General features: G+C 37.6%; 1 protein-coding gene across 1 annotated transcript in view; it reads right to left on the reverse strand.

The window, feature by feature from the left end:
• Positions 1 to 18283, reverse strand: part of sdk2b (sidekick cell adhesion molecule 2b) — a 418765-nt gene that overhangs the window by 69581 nt on the left and 330901 nt on the right. The window contains exons 5-12 of the mRNA XM_073867136.1: positions 10482 to 10615; positions 9410 to 9521; positions 8698 to 8888; positions 5887 to 5970; positions 5045 to 5239; positions 1657 to 1774; positions 403 to 569; positions 154 to 256 (exon numbers count right to left, since the gene is read on the reverse strand). Of these exons, the coding sequence (XP_073723237.1) occupies positions 154 to 256; positions 403 to 569; positions 1657 to 1774; positions 5045 to 5239; positions 5887 to 5970; positions 8698 to 8888; positions 9410 to 9521; positions 10482 to 10615 (1104 nt within the window). The remainder of the gene's footprint in view (positions 1 to 153; positions 257 to 402; positions 570 to 1656; positions 1775 to 5044; positions 5240 to 5886; positions 5971 to 8697; positions 8889 to 9409; positions 9522 to 10481; positions 10616 to 18283) is intronic.

The raw sequence follows: 18283 nt of genomic DNA on the forward strand, positions 1-18283 counted from the left end.
AAGGTTTGTTGAGGACAGGAGTACTTAGGGATCAGATATCCCCCAAAAATCCCCTTAAAAAGTAGAATCCCAGTAAGCAATCACCTGGCAACTTCACCCACAACACAATAGTGTACATCATTGTATGCAACCTGAATCATAAGTGAACCGCACCTGACCGAAACGCTTGGTTCATGTGTCACACCGCAATTCATGGTGGCTTTCGTTCCCTTGATCACACTCTGGTCCTCAGGAGGATTCGTGATGCGTGTACGTGCTGGACAAAGAAAAATGAAGATGAGTATAACACAGACTCACAATTCTCTTTATCCAGGTCTGGTATATCTGACCCATCATACATTAAGTACAAAGGCATGCATGTCTGTGATCTACACTTCAAACACACACTACACAAACACTCACCCCAGACCACGAGGTCAGCCGAGGCTTCGTCTATGCCCCGGGAGTTGCTGGCCATGCAGGTGTAGGTACCGGCGTCCATCAAGTGGGCGGGGCTTATGAGTAAACTTCCTGACTCCAGAAGAGTGAACCGCGGAAGCTGGACTGAGCCGCTCGCAAGGACGCGCTCTCCCGAAGAGATAAAATGCACACACAGGCCTTAAAGTCCCCTTGAACCGGAAGTCGCGATCAACTTTACTTTCCTGTTGTGACGTATTTCAATATGGTGTGAGACAAACAGTGGGCGTGGCTTGTGTTTTTCACTTTGCTTTGATTAGATATAGAAAAGTATGCGTTTCAGGGGGCGGAGTTAACAAATGCTCGTGCCCAAGCAGTCTAGCTGATATCATCAGAGAATGATCACATGAAGTACATTTTCAGATTTTGATTGAAGTTTATGAGGGCACATAAATATATATAAAAAAACGAATCAATTGTTTATAATAAACACTGAAATATTACATAAAAAAAATAATTGTCAGTTTGATGTCATTGGGACTTTAAAGGCGGGGTGCATGATTTTTAAAAAGCACTTTGAAAAAGGGAGTCGGGCGGAGTACCAAAACACATTTGCAGCCAATCGGCAGTAAGAGGCGTGTTTACTCACCGACATTGTTACCTGGGTTGTGTATGTGTGGGGCGGGTCTATCAAAAGAAGGTCTAGATTCTATTGGGGTGGGGGGTGTTTGTTTAGGTGATTTCAAATATCAACATTGGCTTTCAGAGATCATGCACCCCGCCTTTAATGCACATAAAGAAATGGAGGATCTGACTAAATATGTAAAATAAAGCAAAACATCATGGGACCTCCTGACCCATTCGAGACCATTTGGGGACTTTCTTGCACAAATTTGACAATGTTGTGGAAATTCTAGTTATAGATGTATTTATGGCTAACATATTCATTTTAAAAGTGAAAAAGTTCAAGGGGATTTCTTCCAAGCAACACAGCAACTTATATAGCATGTGCATCCATATGAGTTAACATTGATTTAGTCTAAGTGTTTGTCTGGAACAACTAATTTAAAAAAATTACCTGCAGGACAAATACACATAATAAAAGCCTATGTGAAATCGCTTTTAATTTCATGTCTGGTGGCAAACGTGAGCAGGACATTGCAGTGAAATAGTTGTGGAGTGGAGTGACAGAAAATAACCAGACTGAATGGATAGCTATTTTTCAGAAAGGTGTTGACTGTGAGAGATACGTGTTCTTCACCTTTCTGCCAGGTGATGGCTGGACGGGGGGCTCCTGAGGTCTCGCAATGCAGGATAACTGACATGCCGTCAATCACTGTGCTGTCAGAAGGGCCTGCTGTGATGTTCGGGGCGATACCTTAGAGAAGAGAACACACAATGAATGAGAAACAAAGATGTGTAACATTGACAAACACAAACAAATACACTTTATGAACTTCAGTCAGGAAATCGGGGGGTTAACGGCATTTCATGAATTCTGACTTATTGACACAGTTAAAAGTTGTATTCCTCATGCTAAACAAAGGCAAAGTGTCAAAAAATTAGTTGAGCATGTGACAGAGTCTTTCTCATTCCCTTGCTCTCCTACAAAATTCAGATTTTTTTTTTCGAACATGGTTAACTGTTACATATCATGGACTAATTATTCCTTTCATTGGCACTTCACGTGGGAAAGCACGCCTACATGTTAATCAGAGTAAAAGCAGAACGTTCATCAATTAGCATTGTTCCTTTAAGTCACTAGCATCACTGCATGTGACAACTTTGTTATATATCAAGAATTAAAAATAGCATGACAAAAGAAATGGGTTTTTGGAAAAACCTTATTTAGCTTTCCAAGAAACCTTGTCTTTAGACAACATAGGATGCATTTTTTTTCTCCCGGACAGCAAGGTAATTGTGAATGGGTTCATGTTTGTTACCTGCATTTCGGAGATGACTGCTTTATAAACAAGGCCCAGTTTGATATTGGATTTGTCAATCGTTTACAACTGAGTGATAGAGCGATACCAACGTTAAAAAACCCTGTTTAGGAGTCGGAACCACAGGTGGTTAGTAAATCAAAAAAAGTGTTTTCTTTGCAATCGGCGCATACGTGCATATAATGTAAACAACATGAACATATAGCTGTGCTGTACTCTTAACTCTTTATCTCCTCCCACTAAACGCTTCCAAGTGTTCGGAAACGGAATAAAAAACGAAAAGGCTGTTTTGTGTTTTATAAATCTGACAACTTTGGACATATGGACATAAGGATGTAATACTACTCTATAGGTACCCAAGATTAACATGAGATTGGCAGAAACATGTGTATTATGTGATGTTTAAAGTCACAATGAAACGGAAGTAGTGATTGTCTTATTTTCCCCGTCGTGACGTAAATCCGTGTGAAACGACTTCTGAAATAAAAAAATTTAGGGAATGACTTAAAATAGTCCATCGAGAATTTATTGGATTGTTTTGCTTATATTTTCTCATCACTTTAATATTTTTAAAGGTCCCTCCTTAAAGGAATAGTCAATTTTCTTGAAAGAAAAATCCAGATAATTTACTCACCACCATGTCATCCAAAATGTTGATGTTTTTCTTTGTTCAGTCGAGAAGAAGTTGTGTTTTTTGAGGAAAGCAGTGCAGGATTTTTTCTAATTTTGGTGGACTTTAATGGAGCCCAACATTTAATACTTAACTCAACACTAAACAGTTTTTTTCAACGGAGTTTCAAAGGACTATAAACAATCCCAAACAAGGCATAAGGGTCTTATCTAGCAAAACGATTGTCATTTTTGACAACAAAAACAACAAATATACACCCCTAAAGCACAACCTCTCGTCATGTAGATCCGGTCGTGATGCGCCAGCTGACCCCACGCAATACGCCATGACGTCAAGAGGTCACATAGGACGAACGCGAAACTCCGCCCCAGTGTTTACGAGTCTGTTGAAAGAGGACCGTTCCTACGCTGTTGTATGTCAACTGATACTAATGTCTTTGTGTCAGTTTATTGTTTACAATGGTCCGCAAATGTGCGTTTTATATATGTAACACGTGACCTCCCTACGTCACTACGCATTTACGTTAGGTCGCGCTGGACCGGATCTAGACGAGAAGTTGTGCTTTAAAGGTTTATATTTGTTATTTTTCTTGTCAAAAGTGACAATTGTTTCGCTAGATAAGACCCTTATGCATCGTTTGGAATCGTTTATAGGCCTTTGAAACTCCGTTGAAAAAACTGTTAAGTGTTGAGTTAAGTATTAAATGTTGGGCATTATTAAAGTCCATTAAAATGAGAAAAATCCTGCAGTGTTTTCCTCAAAAAACATGGTTTCTTCTCTGCTGAACAAGGAGAGACATGGACGTTTTGGATGACATGGTGGTGAGTGAATTGTCTGGATTTTTCTTTTGAGAAAATGGAATATTCCTTTAACTCTTTTCCCACCATTAATGAATTATCTTGTCAATTAAGAGAAAAAATTGCAATAAAAAATGTCTTCCTGATGAGGTTTTATGTTAATCTCTAATACCGCAATTATCCACTAGATGGCGAAAAAATTATTTAATAATTTTAAACTCTGTGTATGTTTTCATAATCGTTCTAATTCTGATCTCTAACAAAATGACTTCACAAAAATGCAATTATTTCAGCTTCTTGCTAAAAAATATTTTTTTAAAGAAAAATACCGATATTTATGGAAGTTGTTTGTTTGCTTGTTTTTTTTTTTTTTTTTGAAAGTAGAAGGTCTGTTCTTTTATTTGATACATTTGTATGTTTATATATTTTTAGAAGAACAATTTCCTGGAACTCATTCTGTGAAAATCACAAAAAATCTTGGCTGGCAACTTTTAAAAAAATGGCTGGCGGGGAATGAGTTAACGCCATTCACCTTGACCAGTAGTAAAGAGAGATCGTTTTGAGGAAAGGAGGAGATTAGCGTTTTTAATTCAAGATTATGAGTACACATTAATTTTTAAAAAACAATGAGGCTAACAGCTAAGTAATTTGTAAAACATAAAGTTTTTAATTTCAATTTCATTGTGACTGATGACAATTTATGTAATTCATTTTATTCCTTAAATCAATATATAAAGTAATTACAGATTATGCAACTCTCAGTTTCCACAAGAAGGGCGTAGACAAGCTAAAAAAAACAACAAAACAAAGACAGGAACAAATCACACAATCAAACATTTCACTGGGAAACACAGACAGGGAGTCCGGAGAAGTTTACATGTGCGAGATACGTGGGGCTTGATGTTCGGCGTAAGCCGAGGTAAATAGCGTCTAGATTTGCCGTTTAGTGTTTTCGCAGCTCTGTGCGTTTCTGAGCAGCAAGATAAGCTCAGTCAGTCCTCCATAAAAGCTCCTTTATCTTTCTCTGTCTCTCTGTCAGTCCCTCTCTCTCTCTAACTATTCCCCTCACAACAGGGTATTAATCACAGCCTGGGCACGATGACAAAAAGCAGGACATCGGCTTGAGAAAGAGAAGACTGGAAGAAAGGAATGGAAGGGATTGTTGCCGTGGCATACAAAAGCTTTTTTTTAAAGAGAGAGCGAGAAGAAATAAATGTCCAGATGCATTTGTGCAACAGAGTATAAGGGGAAGAGAGGAAGATAATTGGTGAACTCACTCGTAACAGCGAGGTACGTGTTGGTCTGAACCTCTCCGGCCTGGTTGCGAGCGAAGCACTGGAACATTCCTGTGTCGTCAGGAAGAAGGCCGTTTACCTGCAAACTGCCTCCTGCTAGCACTCGATAGCGTGGGGTTTTAACAGGGCTTATGGGTACTGCGTCTTTATACCATACAATATCAGGCTGAGGGACACCTGAGAAGTGCATGAACACAACAGTCAAAAGTTAGTAAAAATATAACCTTGATATATTTAATATTGACTGAGTAAGGTCATTTCATGCACCTATTCACAAAGAAACCAAAGGAAAACATATGCTTTTAGGTATCCTTCAAAGGCGAGAGGAGTTTGGAGACTTTGTAGAGAGAGTCATCTTTTAAAGACAAATTTAATTCATACTTTTGTACGAGTCAATATCTGTTTCAAGACATCCTGGACATCATGAAAGACATAAGCAAATTTCAATATTTGGCATGAATGGGTCTGTTGTGTATGCATAGGAGCACAAAAATAATTTAACATCATTAGATACGGAAAGAAATCACAGCATGCTGTCTATATACAGTATGAATGTTTATAGTGAACGTAACCTAACCAGGTTAGGTGTGACAAGGCGATAAATCACAACTCTTCCCACTTGGATTACTTGGTTGCTTAATGGGTATCACCACCTACAACGAAATCTCATTTGTCCAATATTCTGTTCCATATAGGCCTTGTTCTATATTAAACATTAAATGCGCTCCGAACGGTTGTGATTTTATGCACCACAGAAACGTTTTTTTTTTTTGATACTTGAATTACTGAATGTCAAGATGGTGGAGGTGTCAGGAGTGTCTGACCTCTGGCCTGGCAGGGTATGTCCACAACTTTCTCCATCTCTGCTGTGATGTGTTTCTCCGGTTCCTTCACAAACTGTGGTGGTTCTGTGAGAGATGGAGAAAGGGTCGGTCAGGGTAATGAACTTCACAAGAATAAAACGCTATAACACCACTGACCATTCTGTACATTTCAGTTAAATAGGATATTGGGGAACTTCCTGTTTAAGTCATGTGCTTGGTGCTCCAAAGCTTCAAACCGAGATAGCAAATTTAAGTTGTTGAGACAATCTATTTATTGGGTCAAATAGCAGTATATATTTGTGTTTCTGAAAACATTTGCACAGATTTTGCAGGTTGAACTGTGACATGATCTTCATTTACGAGACATTTATTTAAAATGTTTCAAAGTTCGCTTTAAAATGATAGATAAATGATATATAATGCTGTTATCCAAAGTAACTTCTATTCAGGATGCACACATTAACCCTTGTGCCTTGTTCAAATTCACTACCCTTTCGTGATACCAACCTCAGTACTGATCAAAACTACCAGAAAAATTCCAGGATTTTAACTCTTTAATTGCCAAGTTCATAAATGATGTCACTGATTTAGAAAAAAATTGGCCAAAACTTTCTGCGTTTCAGCAAATGGAATGATTTTTGGTGACAAATCTTATATTGACACATATTTTGGGAAAATGCTTATATTTTGGGAAAAATGCTTTGAAATTTTTCCGAAACTCAACAATAGACCATGGGCATATTTCTACCCTTTCGTGTTGTTCTCGGATGAAAACATCCACTAAATTAAACAGCTGTAATTTTTTATTTTTTTTCCATACATCTGTTAATCAACCAATCAAAACAACCAAATGTTTACAAAAATGTCATTGCCAAGTTCATAAATGATGTCACTGATTTGGGAAAAACACACAAATTATGGATATTTTTTACCTTGATGTTTTTTTTTATTTGCTGTTATACTCCATATAACTCAATGTACAAGCCGGAAATTCAGCTTTGATTTGCACAGGCCTACTAAAGGGTTAATGGTGCCACACGGTGATCAACTGTAAAAATGACGAATTGTACCTCTTTGCAAAAGGAAAAAACACCAACAATCAAGAAGACATGATTATATAATGTCATGGCTTTGCAATGGAAAATGTCGTTATAATGGAAGTCAATGGGGAAAAAACAGTCACGAACAGTAAATGAGGAAGAAAAAATTAAATCTGATTCTGCACAAAAACTAACAATGCATCAAAGCCAATGTTTTTACTAATCTTTGACATGCCCAAGACTGTGAAAAGGTAAAAAGAAATCCAGTCCACAATCACTTTTAATATAAAAAATCTGTCATTTTGTGGGTTTTTCCCAAATCAGTGACATCATTTATGAACTTGGCAATGAAATTTTTGTAAACATTTGGTAGTTTTGATTAGTTGATTAACAGATTTATGCAAAAAAAAAAAATACAGCAGTTTAATTTAGTGGATGTTTTCATCCGAGAACAACACGAAAGGGTAGAAATATGCCCATGGTGTATTGTTGAGTTTTGGAAAAATTTCAAAGCATTTTCCCAAAATATGTGTCAACATAAGATTTGTTACCAAAAATCATTCCATTTGCTGAAACACCGAAAGTTGTGGCTGAAAACGTCCCCAACAATATATGGGTGATTCTCACGAAACCATTGAAACACCACGGCACTAATGATTTTAGCTTTAAAATGTGTAATATAGTAACAATAAAAAGCATCAGAATTAACACAATACTGTGTTCTACCTTGCACAATGTGTGATTTCAACATAAGAATTTATAATTGTAAATTTTATCTCATTTTCTGCTGAAATTCTCATTACCGCAATGTGTCCGACTGTGTTTGAACATGCGTTATGTTGTAATTTAATCAAATTAACCCAAAAATATTAAGAAAAAAAATAAATGGATGTTTTGCTAGACTACTTTAGATGACAGAAAAAATATTTACTGAATATTCTTGTATAATAATAATGAAGAAAAATTAGAAAAATGATGTGTCCATGCCTGATGTTCTCATCCTCCGCAACACTTTTTGAGAACAGTTTAAGCACACATACAGAATTTTAATAAAGTTTGATTTTGAGTGACCAAGCACATGGACCAGTTACTTCAAGATGGCTACCAGGTAAGATCATTTTTTTACAGTTAATTTGAAATATTGTCTTGTCAGAATGCTTACACAACATTTTGATTATCATTACCGCAACAGATGCTTATTAAATGTTAATTTAATTAATAGAAGCATAATACTTTGATTTTAAATGCATGTGCAGAATCTCCAAATTATGTTCTTTCAGGTTTGTCATGTCATTTTGAAAATATGTCAGTGTTGATGTTTGTTGACTGTTGCGGTAATGAGATATTTTAGGACTAATTTTTTTAATTATGTTACAAAAAGTGTTAAATGATAAGTAAAAGTTTAAATTAATGTTCCCATTTACTCCAGACTTTGTTTTTCAATGTCTGGTGGGAAAAAAAATAATTTAAGCAATTTTTACATTTTCATGCTTGACATTTTTAGAACCAAGTTTTCGTGAGAATCACCCATATAAAGGTTAATTAGTTTGTCTGTTTTATGAGATTGGAACCCATGATGAGATTTGAACCCATGGCCTTAATAACGCTATGCGCTACCATTCAATCTATCTATAACATAAATCAGTTTTGCTAAAATGAAAAGCTACAAAAATGCAGCATGTATCATTATGGGATCTCAAACTGCTTTTATGGGTTTCTACTCTCATTGTGGCTTCAGATCTGTATTCACCAAGTCCACCATGTATATTACCGAGCACATGCAGGTACGCTCCAGCGCTGACAGAGGGAACACTGCTGCTGCGGAGAACAGCTTCACACTCATAAAAACCAGAGTCGCTGACCACCGGACTCAACACGGTCAGTCTGCGGTTAAAATCACTCAGCCCGCTTCTCACCAGAAGACCATCTTTCTTCCAACTGATGCTCAGTTTTATTAAGGGCCTAAGAGAAAATTAAACCGAGAGAGAGAGAGAGAGAGAGAGAGAGAGAGAGAGAGAGAGACCTTAAGCTTTTGCATTTGCTACATATTCTGCAGAATGTTTTGTTTTAGACTTAATCAGGACATCATCTGTAACATTGAACCTGTCCCAAATGGCACCCTAAACACCTGTGGTCTTCCTATAAGTCTGCACTTTTATAATGTTACGCCACTTTGACTGTCGAGAAAAAGTCTGCTGTGAAGCTCGCACCAGTGCAGGCTCATGGAAAAGTGCACATCAAGGGCACATATCGACCGAAAAGGGGCACACTTTTAAAACCTAAAATGACAAATAGGGTGCCTTAAGGTTTTGTAGATTTAACACACGGTGACCATTGTAAATCTACTAGACTAGAAGTCCAAATGAAGTCTGTAATTTGGGACAGAGCCAATATCTGGACGTTTTATTCAGTTTTCAAAAACTAACCAAAAACGATGTGTACAATAATTCAATACGGAGTAGTGATGCAGGTGTGTGGGTTACCTAGCATTGGCCACACACTCCATGGTAACCTCAGACGTTCCAGAAATGACGCTGGTGTTTCTGGGTGGGATGACAATAGTGGGAGCAATGGGATCTGCAGGACCACCGACATCTAGAGATGACGAGAAAAAAGTTACAGGTGAAAGACATCATCAAGAGACTGTTTTTAATTTTAATTTAACTTTCATCTGTCATCCTCAGGTGTGAATGTGTGTCTGGGTTTTGGAAGCGACAGCTGGTGAATATTACTGTAGGCCAGTGTGTTAAGGCATGTGACAGATTTGTGTTTGCAACAGCAACCTATAAACCTGCACTCCTGTCAACAGTGTGTGTTTGTTGTGTGAGTAAGTGTGTGTTATTTATTTTCTGTCAGTATGTTGCCTGCAGAGACAGTCATTGCAAAGTTACTGAACTTTTTTCTGTATTTAACTAAGACTCTTTTATTCTGATTTGCTGAGAAAATCACATACTCTCTTGAACTCTAAAAACCTGTGAAACAAAGCACAGTACCACAAAATATATGTTTGTCTATAGCTATTGTTTATACGTTAATATGTTCATTGCAGTTTGGAATAGACAAATCAAGCTTCACAATGTCATTTGTAACTGAATACTGTAAAACAGTCCAAAGGGCGGTTCACATTTCCCATCTAAAACGATGCGAAAAACGCAACTGCGCCGCTTTCATACTTTCCAACACGCTTTCCGACGCAACATTCTGAAAAGTTGCACTGTAAAAAAAAAAGTGGAAAATGTTTCAATATTTTAGGTGTTACAAATTAAGGTGTTTTTTCCCTTAAATTGAGAAAAAATTTGTTTATAAAACGTCATTTTTGAAGAAACTTTTTAAGTTGATCCAACATTTTACTTTTTACAGTGTGAAGTATTTTCAACTGGCTGTGACAAAAAAGGTGTGTTTTGTGCATGTCGCGGGGGCAATGCTCTTTATTTGTGTGCACTTGCCATGCGAATAAATTCAAAATAAAGTATTTGCGCTTGCAAAAAACGAAATGTGAACTGCCCCAAGACTATACAATGACAGATGTGTGCATTCATAACTCGACAAACATACTTTCCACAGAAAGCGTTATGGGCTGGCCCGTCTTGTTTTCCCCGTTCTTATCATTGACGGCCTGTACGTAGTATCTCCCAGCATCTGGGGCCACGGTGGACAGGATAACCAGTGTGTTATCCAAGGTGATAGCTCTGTAAAAAACAAAAACAGAATAATGCAAAAAAAATTACAAATTGCAGCTGTCAGATTAAGACATTGCACGCACTGATATATAACACTAAGGGCCAGATTTACTAACAGCTTGCGCCAGTGCAAACCATCATTTTGCCGTTAAATAATGACTGTCAGGATTTACTAGAGATGCGCAGTTCATGTATTTTCACATACTTAATACGTTTTTATACAGGTGTTTTTAGTTATTTTACAAAGATAAACTGTATTTTAAAATAATATTATACAGAGCAATTTAATAAAATAACTAATAAAAGCCGTATATTTACAGGGATTGATCTGAAAAGTAGTAGTATTTCATGTATTTTCACATAACTTATCTGTTTTTCTACAGTTTTATAACAATTATTAACAGTAATATTCTGTAATTTAATGAATTAGGACTGTAAAAGATTCTCTGTATTTTTACGGTTTTTGTATGTAATTTTGAAAAAAAAATTTTTTACCGTAATTTGACGGAATTTCTCTGGCGACTTTTCTGCCAGAGATTTACCGTTTTTTTACAGATTTTTTTTTACAGTGTGGATAATTAGCACTTAAAAGGTGTGGTCTAGTTATTATTGCATATCCATTTCTAGGAGTTTCCCTTTCAGACGCAAAATTTATGGGAGGAGATTATTTAAATGATGTACTATATTTTGCACGTGTAATATTATTGTTTTTGCGCCATTATTTAATGCCAAAAAAGCATGTCTTAAATCCTTTTGTGCTTAAAATGGCTGAAATTGTAGCTGATAGAAGAGGCATCAAGAGGAACATATTACTTAAAAATATTATTTGCTAGAGGAAATAAAAAAGGAGTCACTAAAAGTCACACAATATCAAGTGTTCCAAAATTTATTGTAAAATTTCACTTTTCAGTGTACTATGGCTTTGTATTTAGCTGTGATGTCCGTGGTGCTGAACTCAAGCGCATTAGGCGTTACCCCAGATTTACACGGCACGAGTCTGCAGCGCGTTACGGCTCCGAAGAGGCAACCGAAACTGATCGCAGTCATTCTAGTCAATACTTGTGTTTACATCAGATGCGCCGCGGCATGTTTCAAGAGCGTCCCAGAAGCTGCTCTACGCGCCGCTTCGCTAAAGATAGGTGCCTAGTCTATTTTTGACGTGCGCCGTGTTGAAGCCGCACCGTAAATATAAAAGTCAAAAATCCTGTCAATTTCAAAATAAACACCTTGTGCAGACTCCCGTATTTCACATCATCTTGCTCACAGGCACTGTATGTGAAATAAACATAATTGAGGATGTGTTTTAGACGAATATGCATAGCTAAATACTTTAATATTTGTCCATCCTAACTGAATTTTTATGTTTATTCACTTTTTTACTACAGAACAACAAAATAGGACAATGCAAAAAACTAAACAATATACAGAATGAATCCTAACAAAACATTAATATTTAGCCAACTTATCCATGTTATAACTCAGAAAATCATGAAAAACGTCTGACAGGAAAATCATGTGACGTTCTACTGCTGCTCTTCTGATCTGCTTCTTGTGTGAGTTGGCACCGCGTAGAAGACAAAACAAAGCCACCTCGGAGCCGTAACGCGCCGCAAACTCGTGCGGTGTAAATCCGGGGTTAGTAGATCACCCGCAACTCATCAGCTTTGCTTATTTGCAACCCTGAACTAATTTGCGCTGCTCTTAGTAGATTGCGTTGTAGAAATCATTATGGAAATCACCTGTTACGCCTGTGTTATTTAATTTGCACCTTTTTAGTAAATAACCCGCATACATTACCACTCCCACACTGAAAAAAAGTGGTTGCAATCAATTTATTTAAGCTACATTTAAACAAAAAAAAAGATTATTAAAGTAAAATAAAATATAAAACGTTTGTTTAAATATAGCTTAAATAAATTGATTGCAACCACTTACCTAAAAAAAATTGATTAAATTCAATGAAATTTTTTTTTTTCAGTGCATTGGCACTTTTTTTTAGAATTACGCTCTTACGCTAATTTGCACCATTTAGTAAATCTGGCCCTAAATCTGTGAGATCAACACAAAGCTGCAGGCCAAATGTTAAAGCTCATATTTACATGAAATACGCCCCCAGGATATTTCAGACCGACTGTGGATTGCTAATTCCCTGCCGCTTCATTATGCCTATTCACATTCATGAGTAAATGTGTTAAAACATTTCTGACTGATTCTTTTTTAATGTTTTGTTGCATTTCAGTGACACGTAACTCATTCAGACGTTAACAAAGAAACATAATTTCCCCATATGTCACTTGCTTCCCGAGCAACCACTTTCTCCGTAAAATCACTTTGCTTTTAAAAATAACAACTGGAGTCAGGAACCTGCGCCAGCTTCTGAAGGAGAAAAATTTCTGTATTGATTTTAGTATCTAAATCTTTAAAAACGTGAAAAAGTTCATGAAGCTTGGTTGGTAAAGAATGGGACTAACAACACCAAGGTCATGAGTTTAATTTCACAGAAACTGCTCTATAATGTACAAAAGCATTTTTAAATGTTATGAAATACATACATTTTTGGTTCTTGTGGCAAATTTGTTTCCCATTACGAAAAGGTACTGTCACATAAAATACTGTTTTGAACCTAAACAGGGTATAGGGCTGAGATTCTGAATATTGCAATTTATACCGCTAGTTGCTAGGCAACCATACAGCCCATCCATCCCAAATTTACACAAAATGCAATTAGCCACAGACCCTTCATGCATGCAAAGATTGATGAGTTTTTTCCATAGGGATAGAAAAAGTTACACTTGTTAAAAAACACATTGGACTGAAAACAGCCAGTAAGCAGCCAAGTATTACAAATGTAACCACTGCTTCTCTTCAGCAGTACACTCACGATCTCACGCTGAATAACCGGCCATCAACCTACACCCAACCGACCCACCGTGTCCACCGGGCCAAGTCCTGACACTTGCCCCTTGGAGTGCCAATTACTGCACCTCCTTTGTTTACAATCAATGTTTTCTCATTATGACTGTGTGTTGGACAATTGGGGAAGAATCGTTCGCTCTGCGTGGCTGCCCTCGACCCGTCTTGCGCTCCCATGCCGGCACCCGTAGTCTTTTGGGATGCGGAATGCTAATAGGAATCTGTCTGTCTAACTGTAGGAATACCAAATGCGTGCTGGAGCCCCATAGCTGTTCCTGCTCAAGGCTGTGAGTGCTTACTGAAAAATGTGTCAGATTTTTTTTAAGCCAATTTGACAGATCTTTTACTCAAACTCTCTTGGCTTTATTAGCATACAGATCATTACATCTTTAAATAAGTTATGTCTGTGAACATCAACCAAATGTTATGACTGTAACATAACTCAATAAAATTAAAAACAGCAATTAAAATAATTATCAATAATATAGTGCGTGCGCAGATGCCTGCGGTAGAGCTCACAGCGAGCTGAATCAGACATAATAACTCCAACGCACTCCCGTAATTAACACCACAGATTAATATAAATTATGAAAATATATATTCACGAGCATCTGCTCATTAAAAATTCATTAAGTCCTAAAACCAACACTTAGATTATGTTATTGATAAAAAAAATTACATTACGCTTTACCGCTTACTGCTTGTGTCACCTAGATGAGGATGCACTTTAATGGCAGAGCTATAGAGATTTATTATTTATGACCACTATATTAACAGAAACATGTGACATAAGATTGAGTGACTGAATATAATGTATCTCTTCATTCTCAGTTTCTTCAGCCCTTAGTTTTCGGCCCACGATGCATTGCCGCAGACGGATTAGGGGTTGGTTAATAAGGCCGAGCGGCCACAGCGTGATGGTCGGCAGTGAATATTTCACTCAGCCTGGTTCCTGCTGTGCCAGGTGTAAGGTAGAGAGTCACACTGCTGCTGAATTATGAATGGGGAGGGATGGTGAGCGGCCCACGCCTGCAAATTAATCTCAGGTGATTCCCTGAACTTGAGCGTATAAAGGGAATAGAGATATCGCTAGCAGGCTGAACGACTAATGAGGCAGTCGAGACCATGCATGTGTTTTATGCATGCACATACATTTTTATCACCTCATGCAAACATTCATGTTTACACAAGCACACATATGAACTACTGTACATACTTCCCTTCTTGCACACATGATATATGCATAAACATTTTTGTGCATGCACCACAATACTCATCAGATATACATCTACATATTTTTAAGGGACAGGCATGAATATAAAATGAGATGAACCTGTTTTATGGCGGCTAACATAGTATGACGGATTTTAATTAGAAAGTTATAAATGGCAAAGGACATTTAGCCCAGGTGCCCATCAGGAATTATGACGAATATATTCAATAAATTCCACGTGATAATAGAAAAACACAAGATCTGCACCGCTCAATTTATACAATTTACAGGTAGGGGAATTGAAAAAAGCTCTAACCTAAGTATTTGTGAAACTAAGTTTGAGCTAAAGATATGACAGATAAGCGAGATGACCTTGAATCGTGTGCCTGGTTTGCCATTTTGCCTGGCAGGTAATAAAATAGGCACAGTCTTACACTGAAAGGCTTGGGCCATAAACTGTTTGTGCAATTGCACTGTGTAAAAAATGTGCTGTGGTTATGCCGCAGTTTGCCAGTAAATTACTGTAGATTTATATTTAATTAATTTATTGGCAACAGTTTAATTATTATTAAACAATAACAAGTCTTTGTCTTTACAGAATAAAATTATAAAAACCAGCCTCATGCAAAGCATTCTGGAAACCAGAAATCCTCATAAACCGTTTTCAGTTGATTTTGGTTCCTAGAAACACTTTGCATAATGCTGTACTTTTTGCCTTGTTAATGTTTAATGTTCATTTATCTTTGAACAAACCGTTGCCAGTAAAAAATATTAATTTAAATCTACAGTAAGTTACTGGCAAACTGCTGACAGTAACGCCCCGTTCAGACAGCCAGCGACCAGCAGTAGCTGAGCGACGCAATCTCATTCATTTAAATGGAAACCGGGCGACTTCCGGCAACACGAGTGAAAGTGACCGTTGGCTACCTTATGGGCGTGTATAGGGACATGAGAAAGTTAAGAAAAGTTTTACTTTAAGCAACTACCAATGAGAACGAAGCAGTGGAGTTCACTTCATCCTTCTCTCGTCATTTACTGGGGTGGATGGGACTCATTTGTTTATGACAAGCAGATTTAGAAACGCCTCATTGAAAGAGACGGCGACACACAACGATAACATCGCTGGCTGTCTGAATGCGGCTTAATACTGTAATTTCTACAGAAATTTTGAACAGTGCACTGTCAGAAAAAAGGTCCATAAATAGTCTCTAGATGTCACTGGGGTGCTACCTTTTCAAAAAGTACGCATTTGTAAATACACTGTAAAACATTTCTGTAGAAATTGAAGTATTACTGGGTATTACTGGCAACTAGCTGCCAGTAACTTACCGTAGATTTTACATTTATGTTATTTACTGGCAACATTTTGTTCAAAGTTAAATGAACATGAAACATTTTTAGACTTTATCTTCTACAGTAAATTACTGGCAACCAACTGCAAAATTACAGCAAATTTTTTACAGTGTAAATCAGTCTCATTTCGACTGATTTTGCCAGCATGGGAAACATATTGATACCAATTAAATACATATGTACCTATTACGACCTTTAACTCTTTCCCCGCCATTGCGCTTTACCTCATCAATTAAGAGAAAATGCTTCCCTGCCAATGACGAGTATTTCTGGCTTTCCACAATACCGCTATTATCCACCAGGTTATAACTTATAAAACCCGGAAGTATCGCCATGTACCTGTATGTCTGTGTAAGTTTTGAGGATCGCTCTGAATCTGATCTCTATCAAAAGTCCTTCACAAAAATGGAAGTATCTCAGCTTTTTGCTCAAAACTTGGCATTTTTTAAAAAACCTACCCATATTTGAGAGGTTATAAAAACAGAACTAGTATGGTTTTTTTTTTTTTGAAAGCAGAGGGTCTGTTCTTTTTCTGTTCATTTGATATATTGTATGTTTATGTATTTTAACATTTTCCCCGCCATTGACGAGATATCTCGTCAATCAAGAGAAAACGCTTCCCCGCTAATGACGAGTATTTCCGTTTTTTCGCAATACCGCTATTATCCACTAGGTGGATTTTTAAAACCGGAAGTATTGCCCTATGGCAAGCTGCTGCATGTCCGTGTCTGTTTTACAGATCGCTCTGAATGGGATCTCTATGAAAAGTCCATCACAAAAATGGAATTATCTCTGCTTTTTGCTCAAAATGTGGTGTTTTTGCAGAAACCTACCCATATTCAAAAGCTGATTACAAAAAACTACGGAAGGTAGGATGAAACGTTGTTTTTTTTGTGTTTGAAAGCAGAGGGTCTGTTCTTTCATTTGGTATATTGTATGTTTATATATTTGAAGAAGAACATTTTCTGGAAGGCATTAAACTTTTGTGAAAATCATGAAAAATGCTGGCGCTGGCTGGCAACTTTTTTTTAATAACGCTGGCAGGGACAGAGTTAAAAAAACGCTGGTGGGGAAAGAGTTAATAAGGATACAACCATAGTCACAGCTTGGGACCTTTGTTTTTCCAATTTTCGGGACAGTGTGGTAGAGCATTGTGTTAGCAATAAAAAGGACATGGGTTTGATCCCCAGGGAACACACATACTGATAAAACATACTGTAACTCAACAAAAGCGTCTTCAAAATGTATAAACATGGCATAATTGGACCCCAATATCATAAAAACTATAGCTTTTACGAAACTAGCACTTTCCCTATGAAATAAAAAACAGCCATTTCTTCACCCGAGCATGTGTTTGTGTATAAGCGCGCACTCCGTGATCAGTCAATGTTCTGTTCATCTTGAGGCTGTTTGTATGAATTTGTCGAATCACAGATCTGAGAAATGACTATTGTGAGTTGTGTTTTCCGTTCAGGTATTTACCAGCTTAATTTACTGCAATGCTGCATTTACGGCTTGCGATGAATGCTGCTCTGGGAGAAGTCATGTGTTCTGTAGCTCCGTATTTCTATTAAGCTGCCTACCAAGACAGCACCCTAAGGCATCAGAGTCATACACTTGATGCATTTGTAGCAGAAGTAAACAGCGGTAGACAGCGAGGCAGTTGCAACAGGACTTTTGTGAGCCTGTGTGTGTTTGCTCACCCGCTAAAACAGTAACACGTACACAATGGCGAGTGGAATGGCATTTGTCAGTGCACTGCTCTTTCTACCCTCTCTAGAGAACAGCAGAGTCTGCAGTCGGTGACCTCTATTACACTTAGACAAATACAAGCGCCACAAGCCGCCCTCCCTTTAGAGGGAATAGGATCTCCAGCGAATACCATGCGCACGTCGTGGTAAATATATCTGACAACACTTACGCGTACTGACAGCACACACACACAAACGCAGAGATGTAGCACACACCCTACATGAATACAGGTGGTCAAATAACACTGACAGACAGAATATGCTTGAGTTTTCAGGGAGAAATAGCAAAGGAACAGGTTGCGCTTGCGACCAACACCTGTCCAACAAACGTAATGTAATGCTATCGCCGCAGCTGATATGCAAAGTTTTATGCTGCGGAGAAACAGAAGTGGCCCCTCTGGTGCCATCAGCGTCTGTTGAAAAGAAATGCTTTCTGACACTCCAGTC

This window comes from Misgurnus anguillicaudatus, chromosome 4 (assembly GCF_027580225.2).
Source record: "Misgurnus anguillicaudatus chromosome 4, ASM2758022v2, whole genome shotgun sequence".
Taxonomy (NCBI): domain Eukaryota; kingdom Metazoa; phylum Chordata; class Actinopteri; order Cypriniformes; family Cobitidae; genus Misgurnus; species Misgurnus anguillicaudatus.